This window comes from Salminus brasiliensis, chromosome 1 (genome assembly GCF_030463535.1).
Source record: "Salminus brasiliensis chromosome 1, fSalBra1.hap2, whole genome shotgun sequence".
In the NCBI taxonomy this organism is placed as follows: domain Eukaryota; kingdom Metazoa; phylum Chordata; class Actinopteri; order Characiformes; family Bryconidae; genus Salminus; species Salminus brasiliensis.
In genome coordinates, this window is record NC_132878.1 from 76334010 (window position 1) to 76354573 (window position 20564).

The 20564-nt window shown below is 40.2% G+C and overlaps 1 protein-coding gene across 4 annotated transcripts in view; it reads right to left on the reverse strand.

Annotated features, from left to right (window-relative positions):
- rps6ka3b (ribosomal protein S6 kinase, polypeptide 3b) overlaps positions 1–20564 on the reverse strand; it is a 64196-nt gene that overhangs the window by 38924 nt on the left and 4708 nt on the right. For 3 of the 4 annotated variants that reach the window (XM_072689394.1, XM_072689404.1, XM_072689384.1), the window contains exon 2: positions 20429–20485. In XM_072689394.1, the coding sequence (XP_072545495.1) occupies positions 20429–20485 (57 nt within the window). Of the gene's footprint in view, positions 1–4330; positions 4450–20428; positions 20486–20564 lie in introns of those variants that run through there. The other variant, XM_072689437.1, reaches the window with a different exon arrangement.

Consider the following 20564-nt stretch of genomic DNA (forward strand, 5'->3'; position numbering starts at 1 on the left):
TCTATGTGATTGGTACGTGGCACGGTACACTGCACCCCCTGGAATATCACGTAAAACCTAGAACACACGCACCCACAACACACATATATATATTATAAATATGCACACACACACACACACACACACACACACACACACACAGACAGACAAGGGTGCATTGTTTGTCAGCTCTCTGTATTGGTACACTCGCTCCCTCTCTCTGAAGCTCAGTCAGTTCATTAGGAACTTCACTGCGCTTCATTGACACTCAATAGAGCAGCTCTGGGACAGAGAGAGAGAGAGAGAGAGAGAATGTCTCCTAATGACTGAGCACAGAACACTCAACACAGACTCTGCAAGGGAGAACGCTCGCATGCGCACTGAAGGCCAGGCATTTCCAGCCTTGTTATCTTGGTCTCACCATCAAAGTGAAATTAAAATAAAAAAAAATTTGAATGCATTATTTTATCTTTTGGGAAACCCTTCTTCACACACACACACACACACACACACACACACACACATACGTCATTTTTGTATAGGCAGCACCTTTCATTATCAAGAGCAGCTGAAAGTGACTGACAACAAATTCTACAAATGAACAAAACAAGCCCATAGAAGTGTCATTTAAAGTATGTCAAATAAATGAATACAAAAATGACAAAAGGACAGATAAACATACAAACAAATAAATAATGTATAAATAAAAACAGAAATAAAACAGAACAACACTTTAAGTTTATTATATATGTATAATATATATATATATATATATATATATATATATATATATATATATATATATATATATATATAAATATATACATTCAATTTAATTTGCTGTACATTTGCCCTTTATTTGTATTTTTCTACTTTTTTTTTTAAAGGGTTTTTTAGGTTATTAATTGCATTTTTATGATTTGCCTATTTTACATGGTCTTATATTTTGACCACCCCTTGCTTCTTTTTTGCAAAGATTTATGTAAATAATTTTAAGCTGCATTTCAATATTCCAATATTTGCTGCTGATGTCCTGTAGTTAATGTTTGCATAGTATAGTATAAGTGTTTTGTCTTTTTTAACTCCATTTACAAATATCAATTATTCATCATGAAAAAAAAAAAAAAAAAAAAAAATATATATATATATATATATATACAGTCATGCCCGAAAGTATTCATACCCCTGGCAAAGTTTGACTTAAATTTACTTTTATTTAACCAGAAGTTATATTTTTGCCTTGAAACGACACAGGCATCTCCCAAGAGATAACACGATGATGTACAAGAGGCATCATTGTGGGAAAAAGTATTTCTCAGCTTTTATACACATTTGAACAAAAAGTGGCATGTCCAAAATTATTCATACCCTTTGAAAACTGTCACAGTATATGGGAAAATCCAAAGTTCTATACCATTCCAAATAGTCCAAGCTGTTTTAAAGCATCCTAATTACCCTGATTCATTAGGAACAGCTGTTTTAATCAACTCAACAGGAGAAAAACAGCAGCTCTCTGCAGTTGGTTTGTGGACAGTCATGGTTAAGACAAAGGAGCTCACTAAGGACCTGCGGCTGTGCATTGTGGCCGCTCACAAGTCAGGAAAGGGCTATAAAGCCATATCCAAATGTTTTCAAGTTCCAGTGGCTACAGTGCAAAGTATTATTAAAAAATACAAGAAGTTCCGCACTGTGGAAAATCTCAGAAGATGTGGTCGGAAGCCAAAAGTGACACCTGTGCTGGCCAGGAGAATAGTGAGAGAGGTGAAGAAAAATCCAAGGATCACCACCAAGGCCATCCTGGTGAATCTGGACTCTGCTGGTGGCGACATCTCAAGGCAGACAGTTCAACGGACACTGCACACTGCTGGGTTCCACGAACGCAGGCCAAGGAGGACACCACTTCTCCAGAAAAGGCACACAAAAGCCCGCTTGACCTTTGCAAATGCTCATCTGGACAAAGAAGACGACTTCTGGTGTTCTGTTTTATGGTCAGATGAAACAAAAACTGAATTGTTTGGCCACAATGATGTGTGCACCATTTGGCGTAAAAAAGGAGAAGCCTTCAACCCTAAGAACACCATCCCCACTGTCAAACATGGTGGTGGGAACCTAATGTTTTGGGGGTGTTTTTCAGCCAATGGACCAGGGAACTTGATCACAGTAAATGGCACCATGAAAAAAGAGCAATACATCAAGATTCTCAACAACAACATCAGGCAGTCTGCAGAGAAACTTGGCCTTGGGAACCGGTGGACATTTCAGCACAACAACGACCCAAAACACACAGCCAAAGTGGTGAAGAAATGGTTAGCAGACAAAAACATTAATGTTTTGCAGTGGCCCAGCCAGAGTCCTGACTTGAATCCAATTGAGAATCTGTGGAGGGAGCTAAAGATCAGGGTGATGGCAAGGAGACCCTCGAACCTCAAAGAGTTGGAGCTCATCACTAAAGATGAATGGGCAAAAATACCAGTGGAGACATGCAAAAAGCTGGTCAGCAATTACAGGAAGCGTTTGATTGCTGTAATAGCCAATAAAGGCTTTTCTATTAATTATTGAGAAGGGTATGAATAATTTTGGACATGCCACTTTTTGTTCAAATGTGTATAAAAGCTGAGAAATACTTTTTCCCACAATGATGCCTCTTGTACATCATCGTGTTATCTCCTGGGAGATGCCTGTGTCATTTCCAGGCAAAAATATAACTTCTGGTTAAATAAAAGTAAATTTAAGTCAAACTTTGACAGGGGTATGAATACTTTCGGGCATGACTGTATATATATATATATATATATATATATATATATATATATATTTTTTTTTTTTTTTTTTTTTTTTTTAATTTATTATTAATTGTCCAAAATGCCTTTTGTTACCCTGGCTTACATTGAAGATGACAGAATTCATTTGTAACTGTTCCCTGATGTCTACATAGAAGGTATATGATTTGGGTATGGATTGTATTTTGATGGTGGGCCCATAAATAACGTAAGCTCTGCTCTGATTCACTGGTTTATAGTGAGGCACCTTAATGGCTTACACAGAAGCCATACAGCATTGAATAGCGTAGTTTTGCTCCTAGCACTTTTTAAAAGAAAATTATTATTATATCTTTTTAAAGTCTTTTTTTATATTATATAATTTTAAACAGTCTTGCCAGATAGTGCTGATATCCAGTCGACATCGATACCCACTCAGTTCCCCAGCTTTCACTTCCTTGTGCCCCACTTTCAGCTTCCCCTTCCCTGGTTCAGCTGGCTGACACCTATGCCACATGCATACGGCGGCATTTAAGTGGATCTTCACAGAAGAACAAACCAGTCTAGTCTAGTCCAAGACACTAAATGGAAGTTTTCCCCTGAAAGAAAATGATAGTCTATTGCTAGGCTCATTTTCTGGTGGGGAAACCAACCCTAAATGTTTAGGGCATTGTTCCTTCCTCTGTAAAGTTACCGCTATAAAGCGAAAGAGTACTGCAGCTATCGACTGTCTGCTGCTGTTGTATTAAATGCTGCTCTAAATCTCCCAGAAAAGCTACAGTTTTATTACTCCTCACATAACACATGGCTATGAAGAGAAGCAAAGGCAACACTTGACTTCACTTGACTTGTCTGGATAAAAAAGCATGAAAAGACAAAAAACTAAAGGAAAGCACAGAGCGAAAGAGTTGGATGTGCTTCTCCGGCTCCAGACATCAGCTGAGACGCCACCATCCAGCCAGAGACAAACTGTACCTCCCACATCAGCCTCTCTACTTCTCCCTTAGATCAAACAGCCACTCAAAGAGAAACACATCATCTCCCTATCCAGCTGTTTACAAACACACTCTGGCTGGAATGGATGGAATTTTTTTCTTCGCACATTTCCAGACATGGCTCCACAAGCTCTCAATGGGGTTTTAAACACTTGGTGATGACTGTGATGTTCAGAACAACACCTGCTCTTCCTCACTCCTCAACCCACTAGAGTGGTGTGGCATCTCACATCTTGCATTTGTGGTTCTCCAGCCAACGAATAAGATGCCTTCAAACAACACATCTAAACATCTAAACATCACTGGAAATATACATTCTTGACTGCCAGAGTAGACTTGTGCCCTAACTGAATAGGAATTAGCATAATTCCATTACATTTTATTTATTACTAGCTTTTCAACGGAATAAGACGAAATGGACTTTACATGGGCCCAGTGCGCCTGCTTTACAGAAAATTAAGCATTAGTGATAATACCTGAACAATAAGCCTACGGCTCAGCTGATTAAACCTGAGGTCCGTTACACACTCAGATGCTCCTCGGCCTTCAGCCAGAAGTTCTCTCATGAAAGTTCTCTCAAAAAACTCTACAGCCTACCTGGGTGATCCTGTGCCTGATGCGCATTGGAAACATCTTTAGCATCTTCATGTCCTCATTCCATCAGCCTAGCGCTACAGCTGCTAACCACAGACAGTAAAAACTATATGCCGAAACAGCTTGGCAGAAGTCTTTCCACCCATGCGCACTCATACAAACACACGCACACACACACACACACACACACACAAAAGAAAGGCAAAGGAAGGGCCTGCCCAGGAAAGGCCTGGAGCTGCTGGTCAGCACCGTGATTAGACCATGTCCTGTCCTTGTTCCCCTGGCAACATCTGCACAGGAAGAGGCACAGCTGTCCAGAGAGAGCATCTCACCCCTCTTCTCAAAGGTTTCCACTACCTCACACACTCACAACCACACCCATTCACACCCCCCCACACACAAGCCCTTTTGACCCTGGTTCATTATGGACGTACCGCTACAGTGGAATTCGCCTGCCCTTCATGAAGAAGGAGGGGCATGTTTCAGATTTAGGCCTGTTATTTTCTTCTAACCAATCAAACCGACAAGAAAGGCACAAAGAGGCAGAGTAAATAGAGAGTCACATTGAATGCAATCAGATGTCCAACCCTCCTCCCAAATCCCAAACATAGTCGGGCAGCCCAGAAATGTGTGTGGGTCTAAAATCTGCTTGTTTACTTTTAGGCTATATAAGGCTATGGCAGTTAACAGCTAATAGGTCATTCTAGCTCATTAGCATGCTGCTAACTGGATGTCTAAACCTTCACACACTCACCTCAAGCTGTGCTGAGCTGTTAAGTAATCTCAAACAGACTTCCTAAATGTAGTTACTGATACTGTACGACATCAGTAAGGTCCTGGAGAACTCGGTCAACCCTGCAGACAAAGCTTGGTTCCAGATTTCTCCTGGATGCTTCCAGTCAGCATGTGAATTTATTGTAAGTTCATCACCAGCTCACCTGATTTACCAAACCAGGTGCTGTATGATCATTATAAATAACACTGGACTCACATGAGGAGAGCTTTGGAGATGCTTTAGTAAACACCGTGATGTAAAAGCACTACTTTGTGTATGAATTTCAGTTGTATTGATTCTAATCTTAAGTGTTTTACCAAGCTAATGAACACTTACTGCCCAGAGAAGGAGCTCGTTAATGCTAATTTTCATAGGTCTCTTAAACCTTTACTCAGCACTGCCTACCGCTAACAATTCAATGAAATGCTGCCTTCATATTTAAAATTCGCATAACCTCCTAAAATCTAAACTAAACTAAGCCATAAATTAGCCTACATCCCAGTGACTCTCAGTACCAATGGATTACCAGGGGTCTGCCTGAAACCTAGAATTCTTACTTTCCTCATTGACTGAAGCTTTGCAGGGCTTAAACTAGCCGTCTTAGGAGATATGGAGAGTTTTATTCCTAAGTAATTTCACAAAATCATTTGTAAACAAACATTTTTTCTGGTGTGGTGTCCATTTTGCTTGGTACAGTAATTCCAGAGTTCATTCTGAAGTTGATTCTGCTTGTTCTATTGCTCGAGCTTCCTGAATTGGTATAACATGGCTCAAATGAACTGGTTACTAGCTACTAACACCTTCAGAAAACAGTACAGCTATGCAAACTCACTCTCACTTCTGTAGCTTTTAGTAAAGTTGCCAGAATAGGAATGACTGTGTGTCATGACAAAAATGAAAATAGATGAATAAATAAATGATCATGATCAGGCGGTCATTCTGAATGTTCATGGTGCTCAGAACTACAACACTAGAAGGTTATTTGATATGATGACTCCTGTACCGACACTGCGGGTGAATGCATCTGTGTCATTTTTGTGAGTCAAGGCAGTTAAAACAGCTACATTCTTTAGACTCCTGGGATGCCTTTTCTGAACAAGTGTTGCCAAAGTCGTTATAAAGAACATTTCTGCCCTTGTCAGCCGAGACGTGTGTGTACAATGTGTGTAATATGTATTTTGGAGTTGTATGGCAGTTGGGTAGGCTGTTGTATTTAAAAGAACTGTAACAGATTAACTAAGCAATTGTTACAACAAACGTCTTAGGTGCCTAAATAAGTACTTAGCAAAGCTCGAATGTGAAATATGGTGAACTTCCCCTTTAACAACTCGACATGGTTTGAAGCCAGTGTGTAATGTTTCAGGCCTGCAGTTTTACAATGCTAACAATGTATGATGCTTCACACACCAAACATGCCTTAGCTGATCGATTACATTAGGGGTAATTGTACTGCTTTAATGCTGTAAGAGATTATCATGACGAAGGCCAGCGCATGCAGGTCATTCAGTTGTTAAGGTAAAAATGCATCCCATTAGAGGCTGTTTAATAGCCAGTAAATACTTCTGCATTCGGGTTTGTGTGTGTGTGTGTGTGTAGCGGGAGCATTTGCTTCTCATGGTTTCCTGTCAGTTTGCCTGGAGCGGAGGTGCACTTCCTGCTCGATGAAATTGTGCTGAATGGACAGAATCAGATCTCTAGAAGCCTCAGCAGGAATGAAGGAGAGCGGCTCCCTCTCTCTCTCTCTCTCCTCTCTGTCCCAGCTTTTCTGTCTTTCTCTTTGTCTTCACACACACACACATACAGGCGAAGACTGCTACAGGATGCAGCCCTACACATGCAGAACTAGCTTGACTGGCAGTGGGGTACTGTTCGCTGCCTTTGCAGGGCAGTATGTGTGTGGGGGGGGGCTAACCTTTAATGTATGAAAAATAAGCAAATTACACGTTTAATTACATAATGAAGCATGGAGTTAGGTCCGTTTCCCGTAATAGACAGGTTCCGTTTTTTTCCAGGAATAGAACTGTGGTATAATCACAGTAATACGCAGGTCGTACTATAGGACAGTGCTTCTGCATTTAAATGCTGAGGGATGGTCATATAACTCGTCGTTCTCTACCGGATGGATTTGATTCTCTGTGGCTAGGATAACCATGTTTTGATGAAAGACAGCTGCCTACACTGCAGTATTTCTGCTGAGATGGAACATATGGAAATCACAAACAGGGTGTCCCTAAACAGCGATGCAGTGTCACTGATGAGAAGTGACTAATAGTGCCCACTTGTGGAGACCGATTTACCTCCTAAACATGAGTGTGTGAGTGAGTGGCTTGTAACCAGGGTCAAGATGTGCTTTGTACATGGCGTCATTATCACTTTATTACTCTGTGTCCACTGCAGCCTCAGCCTTCCGTTCTTTGGTCATTGCTGCAGCGCCCGGTGAGCAGAGAGGGTGAAGGGCCTTGCTCAAGGGTCCAGCAGTGGAAGCTCGCAGAGCCCAGGTATCGAACCAGCAACCCTGTCATCAATAGCCCAAAGCTCTAACCGCTGAGCCAGCACTGCCCCACCTGACAAGGAGCCTGACATGGTCTTCTGCTGTTGTAGCCCAACCACCTCAAAGTTGGATGTGTTGTGCATTCTGAGATGCTTTTCTGCCTACCGCAACTGTACAAACAGTGTTTATTTGAGTTACTGAAGCCTTATGGTCAGCTTGAGCCAGTCTTGCCATCCTTGATTGACCTCTCTCATCAACAAGAACTTCCATCTGCAGAACTGCCGCACACAGGTTGTTTTTTCTTTATTGCCCCGCTCTGAATAAACTCTAGGGACTGTTGTGCTGAAAATCCCAGAAACCCAGGAGTTATAGAAATAATCAAAACAGCCCCTCTGGCACCAACAATCATGCTGTGAACATTATCTCAAGCTGCTGGTCCGTATCTGCATTACTTTGCACCATATGATTGGCTGATGGGATAACTGCATGAATGAGTAGAAGTACATGACTTTATATGTATATAATTCCTAACTGACCTGTAGTTCAATAGATGGGACAGTAACATCTGATTGGCTAAACCATGTTTAAAGTAAAATTCCTGATAAACCTTTGCGTGGCCCTCTATGCACAATAATTCTAATAACAACAAAACACCCCTTCTACTTACAAACATAAGTATCATACTAATTGAAATATTCTGCTCTTACTATACTTTCTCTCACTGAGTGACTGGTGCTTCAGCTATTGCCAGCAATAACGTGACTTCTAAAGGTTTGTGGAAGTCATAAAAAATTTTTGTCCATTACCCTTGAGAAATCACACACAGGTGTGACGATCTATTATGCACTGGTAGAAGCTTAGTTTTTTCCACATTCCTTCATGGGCTGGGGTGAACCAGGCCGTGCTCCACAGAGTTCAAAGGTGCTGCACTATTTGTCCAAGCAGCTCACTTCGCTTCCTGCGCAGAGTGACCGAGCCGGGAGGACTCCCAGCAGCCCGCCGTTCTTGGAGAGCACTCAGGAAGCGTGGCGCCCAGATGAAGGCATTACATCACCCTAACAACTGACCTCACACTGCCTCCCAAATCCTCTTCGCACACATAGGGCACGGTGCCAGGACTGTCCCAGAACACCTCCACTTCAAATGTGGAAAAACATTAGCCCTGACTCAGCGGCTAAGGGACCGTACCCACAATCTCGGTTGCTTTCCTGCAGGGAGACTATGCCAGAGGTTACTAATAACAGTTACACACAGAGGAAATGATCGGTCACACTAGGGGGTGTCAAAAACATCAGTGTGTCATGATGCTTTTAGCTGAAGGTGCCAATTCTACTGGTTTCGCTCTTAAAGTCTGATGCCATGATCACGGATAGAGAATACTCAACACACACACCCCCACACTGAATTCTGCATTAATGTACTAAGCTATAAAACTGTTCCTCATGAAATAATCAATGACTGTTTTGTTGCTTGGAAACCGTAGCCTGCTGCAAATGCTGGAGACGATACTTTTTCCTTTTCTGATACGATAATTAAACTCTTGAATTTCGGCCAAGGCTGATACTTCTAAAACTACAAAGCAGTAAAAACCGGCTATTTTCAATTGACACTCTTATACCCCACAGGACGAAACACACTGCTAATGACATCACATCACACAGATTTGTTAAATGACTAAATAAGATGCATTATCCCCCCCCCCCCTCAAATATTAGATCCAGCGTTTTTAATAATATTATCCAGACACTAATACCAACTGACCATTAGATCCAATACTGCAATCGTTATTTAATAATCTCTACTGCTTGGTGGAAAAATTGGTTATAGTAATACGTAATAATACGTATAATAAATAATAAGTAATAAGTAATAAACAATACGTAATATAGTAATATTAGTACAATTAATAATACTAGTAATAATTATTAGTTGCCACTTGTGTGGTGCTAAGGTGCAATTTATGTTATATATACATATATATATATACACATATATACATATGTATATATATACATATACACACACACACAAACACACACACACACACACACATATACATATATAGGCCACTGTCACTGTCAGGCCTGAAACACTGACTGCCTGATAATAGAATTGGAGAATCCTCCAAGTGTGTTGAACTGTCCAGTAATGTTGCATGAGCAGCACTTCAAGAAGATGCGGTGACACACATGACACATGAGGCAGCACACACTAGCTTCCCCTGTGTTAGTAGCAACATGCAATAGATAGAAACTGCCAAACCCAATCACGCTGAAATCTAAGACGTCATGACAGAATAGTTTCTTGAAGAATAGCAATGCAATGAAGTCCCGCGCAAATTTAGCTGTGCTGTGGTCACCAAAGCAGAGCCCTCCATGCTGGGGAATCCTGCACTGGCACTGGCTTGGGCACAGAGCCTGCTGGAGTTGTGACGGTGCCCTCTGGATGATTGGTGGTGTTCCAGCAACTGTGCCCTTCATTAACACACAGAGGACACCACTTACTCATCCTGACAGAGCCCAGACAGGGCGGCCGCACAAAATAGGGCTGGGAAGATGCTGCTATCTCGGTGCGCTCTTGCTGCTTTCTGAATCCTCAGCCCCGCCTTATCGAAAGCCTCGCAGGAGCCACTCGCAATTATCCTCTTTTATGGCACGAAGCCACTGCTGTGTAATAGGGAGAGGTTTTATGACTCTGCTGGACTGAGATGTAGAATTAGTGCAGATAAAACAGGCATTTGCATTAGTGGAGGGAAAGATTGATGCTGTGTCTTGTCCAATCTCGTACATTTTGACATTGTTTTATTGGTTTGAAAGAGGTTGTAAAATACTTCTATTGCTCACTTCCTCTCCCTGGTGCTCCTTCTATAGTTCCTTCCATATTCTTCCCACTAGTTTCACTCAATTCCTGTCCTTTTATAGAAGGCCTTCAATTCAAAAAGGAGAAACTGCCCAACAAGTTCCATTTCTTCTTCTTTTTGACTTTGGCATTACCCTCCACAATTTTCTACCCCTGCCTCACACAACCACATACACACATCATCATTCAAAAGTTTGGGATCACTTGCATTATCACCAAGTTCTTTGTATATCCTTATATACAACAAATAGCGACGCAGTGTCAACTGAAATATTAGAAAGATATTAGAGAATAGGTATTTCCACACATATTATAGACTATTACATGAAACACAATACACCTGTATGTTTACACACCAATCATTTGATCAGATTGCTTTTATGTTGCTGAAAATAATAGGTTCATCATTTCAAGATTTCAAAGTGCATCCGTCTCTGAGACAAACTAATTTAACATTAACTCATTAACACTAGCTAAAGAGATAGATATTGTGGTTGATGGAGATAGCTCCGCCTAAAGTCTGCAGTTTGGCATGTAATTAAGAGTTATTAAGAGGATACCCACATCTTTGGCTTTGGCCTCTAAATGTCTTTCTACATAGCAGTTGTAGAAACTTCACTGAAGCTTTCGGAGAATCACAATACTCTTCAAGATGACTGTGGCAGAAAGTTCTCAATTATTTTGGGTATGTAAACAACCTATGCCCTCAAAGATGGTGGTGGTAGAAACACCTCTCGACCCATTCGAGAATCAGTTTTCCTTTCAACATGGTGGTGGTAGAAACTTCTCTCAAAGCCTTTCATGATGGTGGTAGTAAAGTTTTCTCTAGAGCCATTTTAAAATGAGATTGCCCTTCAACATGGTGGTGGTAGAACTTCTCAAATCATTTGGAAGTCAGACTGCCCTTCAAGATGGTGGTGGTAGAGATTTCTGTCCAGCCATGTTAGAATCAGATTTGCTTTCAGGAAGCTGGCGATAGAAGCCTCTCTCAACACAACCTCTATCAACCCACTGGAGAATCGGACTGCCGTCATGACAGTCAAGCAGTGGTAGACAGCAGTGGTAGACTCTTTCAATCTGATTAAGAATTTGAATGCCCCTCAATCCTGCACTGGCACTGGCTTGGGCACAGAGCCTGCTGGAGTTGTGACGGTGCCCTCTGGATGATTGGTGGTGTTCCAGCAACTGTGCCCTTCATTAACACAATCAATGTGCCATATAGAAATCTCTCTTAACCCATTTGAGAATGGGAATGCCCTTCCAGTTGGTGGTTGCAGAAACTTTATTCGATCTGTTTGACAATCTTGCCCTTCAAAATTACATGTGTGGAAACCTTTCTCAACCCAAGATTGCACTGAGCTTCAAGATGACGTTAGTAGAAACCCTGCTTGAGCCATTTGAGAATCACATTGCCCTTTACGATGGTGTTGGTAGGAGCCTCCCTTGGTCCATTAGAGAATTGCAACGGCCTTCCAGATGGTGGTAGCAGTAAAGTCTCTTGAGCCTTTTGAGAGTCAGACTGTCCTTCAAGATGGTGGTTGTGGTAGAAACCAGTTTTAACCCAAGCATGAATCTGAAAGCCATTAAAATAGCACATACAAAAAACGCTCAAGAATCGGAATGGCCTACCAAGTAGTGGTAGCTGATATACCAATCATCTTCCTGGAACTTAAATATTTCTCTTCTTCACAGAACTCTAGAAAGACATCTCTGGAGAATCTGCTTCTCCACAAGCAAACATTCACCTTCAAAAGGTGTGAAGCTGCAGTGCATTAATGGCTGTCTGATCCAGCTCCTGAGCAAAGGAATGAGTGTGAATCAGTGGTGAGAGTCAGAGCGCTCCCACTCCTTTTATCAGAGAACAAAAAGGAGAGGTTAACCAGTGCTTGGTCTAGAAGCTGTCTTAGCCTTTTGCACAGTCATACGCCGTGGCTGTGACACACACACCCACGTCAAAGCATGCTCTCCGTCGCGCACACGGAGCCAGCTCATCGCTTTTGTGTCCTGGTAGCGTGGGACGTTTGAAGAGGGTGCCTCAGTGTCCTTACAGTGGAACGTTCTGAGAATGGCCTTATTCACAAGAGTGTTAGTCAGGAGGTGAATACGTGAGAATGGGGTCCATGCTGCTCAATGAGCTTCCACAGCTGACTCTTCCCAGGACTGTACAATTATATGGTATCTTAACTGCAATGACAATGACAATATTAAAAATAAATATAATTGGCAGAATAACTGCCTTATGTTAGATATTGTTTTATTGATGCTGTATAATTACATCTTATGTTGACAGCTTTGTATTTTGTATTATATTTGTATAAAACAAGAAATTAATTTATTTTGCCTCTTCTATTGATTCCATAGTTTGTTGAGATATTTAGTTTAGTTTAGTTTATATTTAGCATTAGTAGAAGTCTCCAGGACCACTCTTATTTTTAATTCCAGCTATTTTGCCCTTTAAAAGTCAGATAACACAATAAAACTCTTCAGTTTCCTGAATAATTGTGAGAAATAATAATATTATATATATAATAAAAATAATATTTCAATACTGTGTTTGTCATTTTAGCCACTCTTGTACATCAAAAATACAATTTCCATTAAACATCCCTTTAAGCTGTTGTGTTGGACTAATGGACTCTAAATAAATAGCATGTACCTGAGAAACAACATGCAATAAAAATCACATGAAGGTTTTGAAAGTCTCATAACTTCCAGGATCAGCAAAACAACATCAACCCCAAACAATCCAAGTAACATGGAGCAAGCTTTAAATACAAAGTTGAGATGTTACAGTGTGGGGCATACTGCAGCACTCACAGCAGCCACAACAGAGACTCCTGAAAAAGAGTAACCCATAAAATCCGATATCGATCCATGGTAGCAGTGCCACATTTATTAAGGGTGCTTCCCAATGGCAAACTCCATCAATGAACTCATTACAGTTAATGTGATCCTCTAACCTTTTAAAATGGCTACAGGAGCTTGGAGCATATGGCCTCTTCCAAAACATTGCCTATTTGAGAGCTATTAGGGTTTTTTGCAGCATATGGCGGGATATCATTTGGCCTTTGACTGATGATGGACAGATTGGAGAGAAGTCCTCTGGGAAGCAGAACGGACTAGCAGACATAGTCCATGTGTCCAAATACACTACAACATACGGCAGCTGCATGATATGATCAAATATTCTGCCCTACACTTCTATTATATTGCTACATATTGGGATTGTACTAAATGTGTACCGGTATTAACATCAGATTAACAACATAGAGATCACCTACGGTCCAGAATTTCCATATCAGTGCATCCCTATAGAGACACTGGTCAGAAATATGGGCAGGTTTCAGGCCCAGCACTGGGATTATGTTTCAAGACTAATATTAGTATCAGTATATTCCGCTACATAATTTCATATGCCTGATATGAAGAATCCCAAATCAGTTTTTGATTTCAAATAAATTGCATTGATCTGTTAGAACATGGTTCTAGTGGAGTTTTAGCACACCAGTGTACATGAGATGTGCCAGTACACTTTCGATATCCTCTCCTATTACTTTGTGTGATGGCAGCAAAAAAAGCGGCATTACTCTTAAACCGTGCACAGATGAAAAGGAACTAGGGTAAGAAATGAAGCATCTTGGCCAAATGGAAAAACAAACAGTTACAGAAATGGAGAAACCAAGCATCAATCACTGGTTCTTTTGCAAGTGTGATTTCATGCTCAAATCCTAGCTGTGCCGTGTGCTGGAACTGGTAGGAAAAGCAGCTGTCCACATTCTCACCAACTTTGCAAGCTAAACATATGGCAAGATGTCTGACTGGTTTTGATAACCGTGGCAGGGTATGACAGGGTATGACAGGGTCATATAAGTGACACTGAGTCTGTCTGACCACAGACCATTGTTTCAGGTCATTGTTTTCAGTGCTGCTACAACAAAAACACACCCAGAGGTAACAAAGTGGTTTACAATGGGTTCAGTGGCAGGGGAATTGAGACAAACATACCTACTTAGAGATAAAACTCTTATATTGAACCGGCAATAAAATAACCGCAGGACTAAGGAGTTTAATCAGGTCATCTTTCGTTCTTTGAATAGTCAATAAAGAATCTAAATCAGAACATAAAAACTGAAAGAAAGAAAAAAAAGAAATAGAGCTTTTCTATTGCTAGAGATCGTACATGACTTACACCCAGAGTTGCGAGGCTATAAAGACAGGTGGAGATATTTGTCTCCTGCCTCTCACCATGCCTGGATTTGTGTGTTGGTCATCTACCCCTTATATCTGTAATTGGTGGATTCGGGCGCCCGGCCCTGTTTTGTGTGAAAGTGACAAATCGTCATGTTTGCCTCTGTTTTGTGTCACCATGTGCTCTCAAGCACATGGCTCTGTTTGTGTCTGGTCAGTTCAAGCCCCTCCTGTTCGTTAGTGTTCCCACCTGTGCCTCCTCTGTAGCCACGCCCCCTTGTTAGTCCCAGGTGTTCCTCGCAGTCTCTCTGTATAAGTACCCATTTGTTTCAACTTTCCCTGTCTGGTCTTGTGCATGTTAACAACATATGTTTCCAGGTTGGTCTTACGGTTTGTTGACTTGGCCTGTTTGTTTGGTTTCTGTATTCTTTGATTTGGTAGTCTTAGTACTTGTTATTTTTCCAAAATCTGTCTGTTCTGTTTCTGTTTGTTTCCTTTTGCTTTTCTTATATTTGATTAATCAGTTTGTTTAGTTTGTTAGTTTTAGTATTTGGATTATTTTCATCTAGTCTGTGTTCCTTTTGTAGTTTGTTTGCTTTGTTGTTGTTTTTTTTGTTTGTTTTCTATTTGTTCTGTTTAGTCTTCCTTTCATTAAAAACCTGCGATTACATCTGCCTCCGCCTCCAATTTCCACACACCGTTACACCAATGGACACTTAGGAAATCATTATATACATATGCCTACAACTGGACAGAACCAATAATAAAAGGAAATACTGCCAATAGTTAGTTTTTTCATTCTGTGTGGGTTTTTTGCACTTGTAAATAGCTTGTCTGAATATCTAGTGGGATGTATTTTCTGCAAACTTGGGTACTTCCCATTACACGTAGTCACTTCATCATAGAGTAAAATATTTTATAAAGTAGAGTATAAAACACTGCTTAATACGTGTGGCAGAATTTAACTTCTTGACTGACTGCATTTTCCTTCTGCTCACGTTTTCTCACTGTAGAGACAGAGAATGGAGACCAAGTCTAACCACCTCAGGGGAGAAGGGAGCAAAAACAACCAACACAGTCGATCTGGTTGGGAATAAAACCCCCACGTAGCACCTGTAGCAGAAGCAATTACCCCAGCACCCCATATAAATCCAAATCCATCTGAATAGGGGTTAAGTATGACTCTCCAGTCTCTCAGCAATTTACCGTCCAGTCTCATTTCTGTGTCACATGGTGCAGCCATTCATTTTTTCCTGCTTCAAATGAGGAGCTGATATCTGAATTGAGTATAAAGCTCTGATAATAGCCAAAACATGGCAATTAGTGGAAAAAAAAAGTCTGCCTGTGAGTATGCGAGGATGACTCAGTGCTATCGTGAAGCTAACATAGAGTGTGATGCTTCGCCACTCTCGCTGACACCTTAGAAAAAGAGAGAGAGAAAAAGAGAGAGAGACCGAGATAGAAAGAGACACAGAGAGAGAGAGAGAGAGAGAGAGAGAGAGAGAGAGAGAGAGAGAGAGAGAGAGAGAGAGGGAGAGAGATATGAGTGGGTGCTAAAGATGCGAGAGAGTCAGTCCAGATGGCCGTAGAAGATTAAATACCATCTGCCAGAGAGATCTAGAGACAGAGCCAAACATTAACACACAGCTAACACGCGAGCTGACATGGCCGAACTCGTGGGACACACACACATGCGCGGGACACACATGCTCCGAACACAGGCGCTTTTTCAGTGTCATTCTCAGACTGAGGTCTGTTGGGAGATGAGGGTAAACAGTAAAAACAATCCCAGCCACGTCTTAACAGGAAGGTAGGATGAGGCAGCGTGGGGTCAGGGCAGGGTTGGTCTGAGATACAGTACAGTCTCAGTTAAACACCTTACGCTTACTGCCTCATGCTAGTGTGTGTGAAAAAAAAAAAACTCTCCATTTTTCTGTTCCAGGTTTGCATTGTCTGACTGTCTGAGGCTATTTATACCAGAGTCAGGCTCACAGCAGAGGGTGCCACAGAGCTAAGACTTACCATGTAGCTGATTCTCAGAACTACAGGGATATAAACAACAGTGTGAGGGTCTGCACGAAACAGGGAACACCAGACCCTCACATGGTTTTGCTCTCTTTTTAAAACGCTTGTTTTCATTTGTCATTTAAAGGATTCATTTTCTCTTCGTCTTATTGGGATGAAAATGAAGCCATTTAGATTACTGCCCTTATCCTAATGAAGTCTAGTTCAATGCTCCCAGCCCCAGTACATACACCCTCCCTCACACACTCCACTCTGCCCAGAGGCCTTCAGCGAAAGAGCGACCTGATTTAAGGCCACTTAACTCGGCCCATCAGCACTCCACGAACACACTCGCTCACTTATTAACACACATTCGCTGACTTTAATGTATGCTCCTTCATGCACAGCATTAGGGGGCATAGCGTTGCTGCCACGCACAAACCTTCTATATCCAAAATGTCAACTTCATGTGAGAAGGAAAAAAAATGGAACTCGATGTAAAATTATTTCATTTCAAATTCATTTGGATATTTTCTATTGGTCCATTCATCATGAAATTGAGATGCAATGGATATACAAGGTTATGTTCCAACATTTTATTTTAAAATATATACATATACTGTTAAGTATACACATATACATGCAGTTAAGGTCAAAATCATTATCCTCTGTGGAGATATGGAACATTATCCGACAATATCTTGACAATGTCCAATGTTAATGATCATTCACAAAACTTTACTGAGTAAAACATGAATTCATATAAAGCCCTCGTTTGGTAGAGCTTGCTGCTGTATAACAGATATATTAACAAATGAAGGTGCTCCCTTCATATGAAATGAAAATGTAGCAAATTGACATTTTTAGCTTTCAAACCACACCTGAACCCTATCTGACCTGATTGTCAGCACCGAATTCTACTAAACAGACTCCAATGAACATGGTTAGTGGCACGCTACTGGAACGCTAATTTTGAGAGGCACCACTCTCACATTCTTTTAAGTCATTATATAATGACAAAAAGCAAAGAAAGACGCTTGGACCTCAGTAAGAAGGTAGCAGATAGGGACAGCTATACTGCCATTTCCAAGTGCTTCACGGCGTTACATGGTCATTCATCAGACATTTTTTTTATAAATCTTCAACTGTCCAGTTATGATGAGCCTGTGGTCACTGCCTGGCCACTTGTCTGGCCATTTTTTTGTTGACCTCTCTCATCATTATTATTACTACACTATTCCAAGTAAAGTTTAAAGACTGATGTGCTGAAAATCCCAGGAGATCAGCAGTTCCATAAACACGTTCCCATCCCATTCTGATGGTTGATATGAACACTACCTGAAGCTGATGGCCTTTTATGCATTACCCTGCTGCTACGATAGTTTAAGTAAAATAATAATAATAATAATAATAATAATAATAACATGGTTCTCTTATATTTGAGTCTATGGTAAAAGGGTTAAAATAGTCATGTTCCATATGCCTCTAAGAAACTGTCCCAATTTAGGCACAATCTATTCACGCTAAAACTAGAGATCAGCAAGAGAGCCTTTGATTCCCCAAAACAGCAGCTGAGCTGTCCTTCTGCTGACCAAAGACAATATTCAGTCACTCTGTGTGTGTGTGTGTGTGTGTGTACTTTCAGAACAGAAAACAAATACTCTGGAGACATTTCTAATGACATCGCAGCTTTCTTCATAAGATCTATACACCCATCTCCCCCGCATTTAAAAATCAATGCCTTTCAGCAGGGAGAGAGTGCTTTTCCATGAGGTATGCAGGTTTACGAATGTGAGTTTGATGCTGAACTGTATCAAATAACCCATATGCTATATTTCTGTTTAGTTTTATTGTTTTCTTATATATGATTTTTTTTTCTGTCAACCCAGAGAGTGTGAGGAAGTTGTGCTCACTGGGACTCCCGGCCACAGATGCCACCTATCATCCTGGGATCGAACCAGCTATCTCCCATTGACAGACCCAATGCTTAGAAAGCCGTGCCACTCAGAAGCCCTTGGAATCTCTGAAAGACCCTGTATGATTTATTATTGTTCAGTTAAGTCCATTTTTATTGTTTTGCAAGACCATCGAAGTAATCAGTAGGTGATACCAGTCCTAATATAATCGACAGTACCAGCTGCAGTCACTATAGTTGCTCAAATGAAAACAGACACTCTCTAACTCAAACACTCAGCGCTTGTTAGACCAGTGTGTTTTAGAGCACAGCAAAGCAGAGAAGGAGCACAAGGGCATTCACGAAACCTTTCAGAGCTCCAGCCAAATCAATGCAATCTCTGTCTAAAGGGATTCCGTAATCAATAACTTCCATTTATCACTTTTTTTTCTTTGCTGATACGAACAGATGCATAGGAAAAGCACACATCTACCCTCCAAATAAGTGCTTCACAGCTTCGCTTCAATTAAGCACCTTCTGCTTCAAAACAACAGCTGCTTTTTCATTTTCTCCTCTTTTACTTTTACTTTAGTCAATGTCCAATACAGTACAATCACAAAGGCTTGATTACATGACTGGAAGAATGAAAAAAGGAAGAAAGCCAAAAAGAACATAGGATAGGAAAGAAAGAAAGAAACAAAGGAAGGAAAAAGACAGGTAGAAAGAAAGAAGGCGAGAATGGATAAAGAAAAAAGGTAGGAATGGATAAATAAATAAATAAATAAAGAAAGAAAGAAAGAAAGCAAGGAAGGAAGAAAGAAGGAAACAATAGAAGAAAGAAAGAAAGGAAAATAAAAAAGAAGTAATGAAAAAGAAAAGAAAGAGACGAGGAGAAAGAAAGAAAGAAAGAAAGAAAGGAAGAAAGGAAGAAAGGAAGGAAGAAAGGAAGGAACAGACGGGAAGAAAGAAAGAAGGTAAATAAAAAAGAATGAATAGAAAAAAAGAAAGAAAGAAAGAAAGAAAGTAAGTAAGAAAGAAAGGAAGAAACAGACAGGAAGAAAGAAAGAAAGAAAGAAAGAAAGAAAGAAAGAAAGAAAGTAAGTAAGTAAGAAAGAAAGGAAGAAACAGACAGGAAGAAAGAAAGAAAGAAAGAAAGAAAGAAAGAAAGAAAGAAAGAAAGAAAGGAACAGATGGGAAGAAAGAAAGAAGGTAAATAAAAAAGAATGAATAGAAAAAAGAATAAATAGAAAAAAGAAAGAAAGTAAGAAAGAAAAGAAAGAAAGAAAGAAAGAAAGAAAGAAAAAAGAAAGTAAGAAAGAAAAGAAAGAAAGAAAGAAAGAAAGAAAGAAAGAAAGAAAGAAAGAAAGAAAGGAACAGACAGGAAGAAAGAAAGAAAGTAAATAAAAAAGAATGAATAGAAAAAAGAAAGAAAGTAAGAAAGAAAAGAAAGTAAGAAAGAAAAGAAAGAAAGAAAGAAAGAAAAAAGAAAGTAAGAAAAAAAGAAAGAAAGAAAGAAAGGAACAGACGGGAAGAAAGAAAGAAGGTAAATAAAAAAGAATGAATAGAAAAAAGAAAGAAAGTAAGAAAGAAAAGAACGAAAGAAAGAAACAAATAAATAAAGTAAATAAAAGAAGGAATGAAGAAAGAAAGAAAGAAAGAAAGAAAGAAAGAAAAGAAAGAAAGAAACAGACGGGAAGAAAGAAAGAAGGTAAATAAAGAAAGTAAATAAAAGAAGGAATGAAGAAAGAAAGAAAGAAAGAAAGAAAGGAACAGATGGGAATAAAGAAAAAGAGAGAGAGAGAAAGAGAGAGAGAATGGGAGTGAAAGAGACAGATAGTGAGGGAGAATGAAAAAGAAAGAAGAGGATGATCAGAGTAAACAGAGACTTACTTGGCAGGACAGGTTATCATCTTCTCCTAAAGAATCCTCCAGGACATGATGAGTATCCTGCGGTCACAAAGTGCCAAATGTAAATACACTGAGTACAGCACACTCACCAAGACAAATAACAGCAGTTCAGACCACA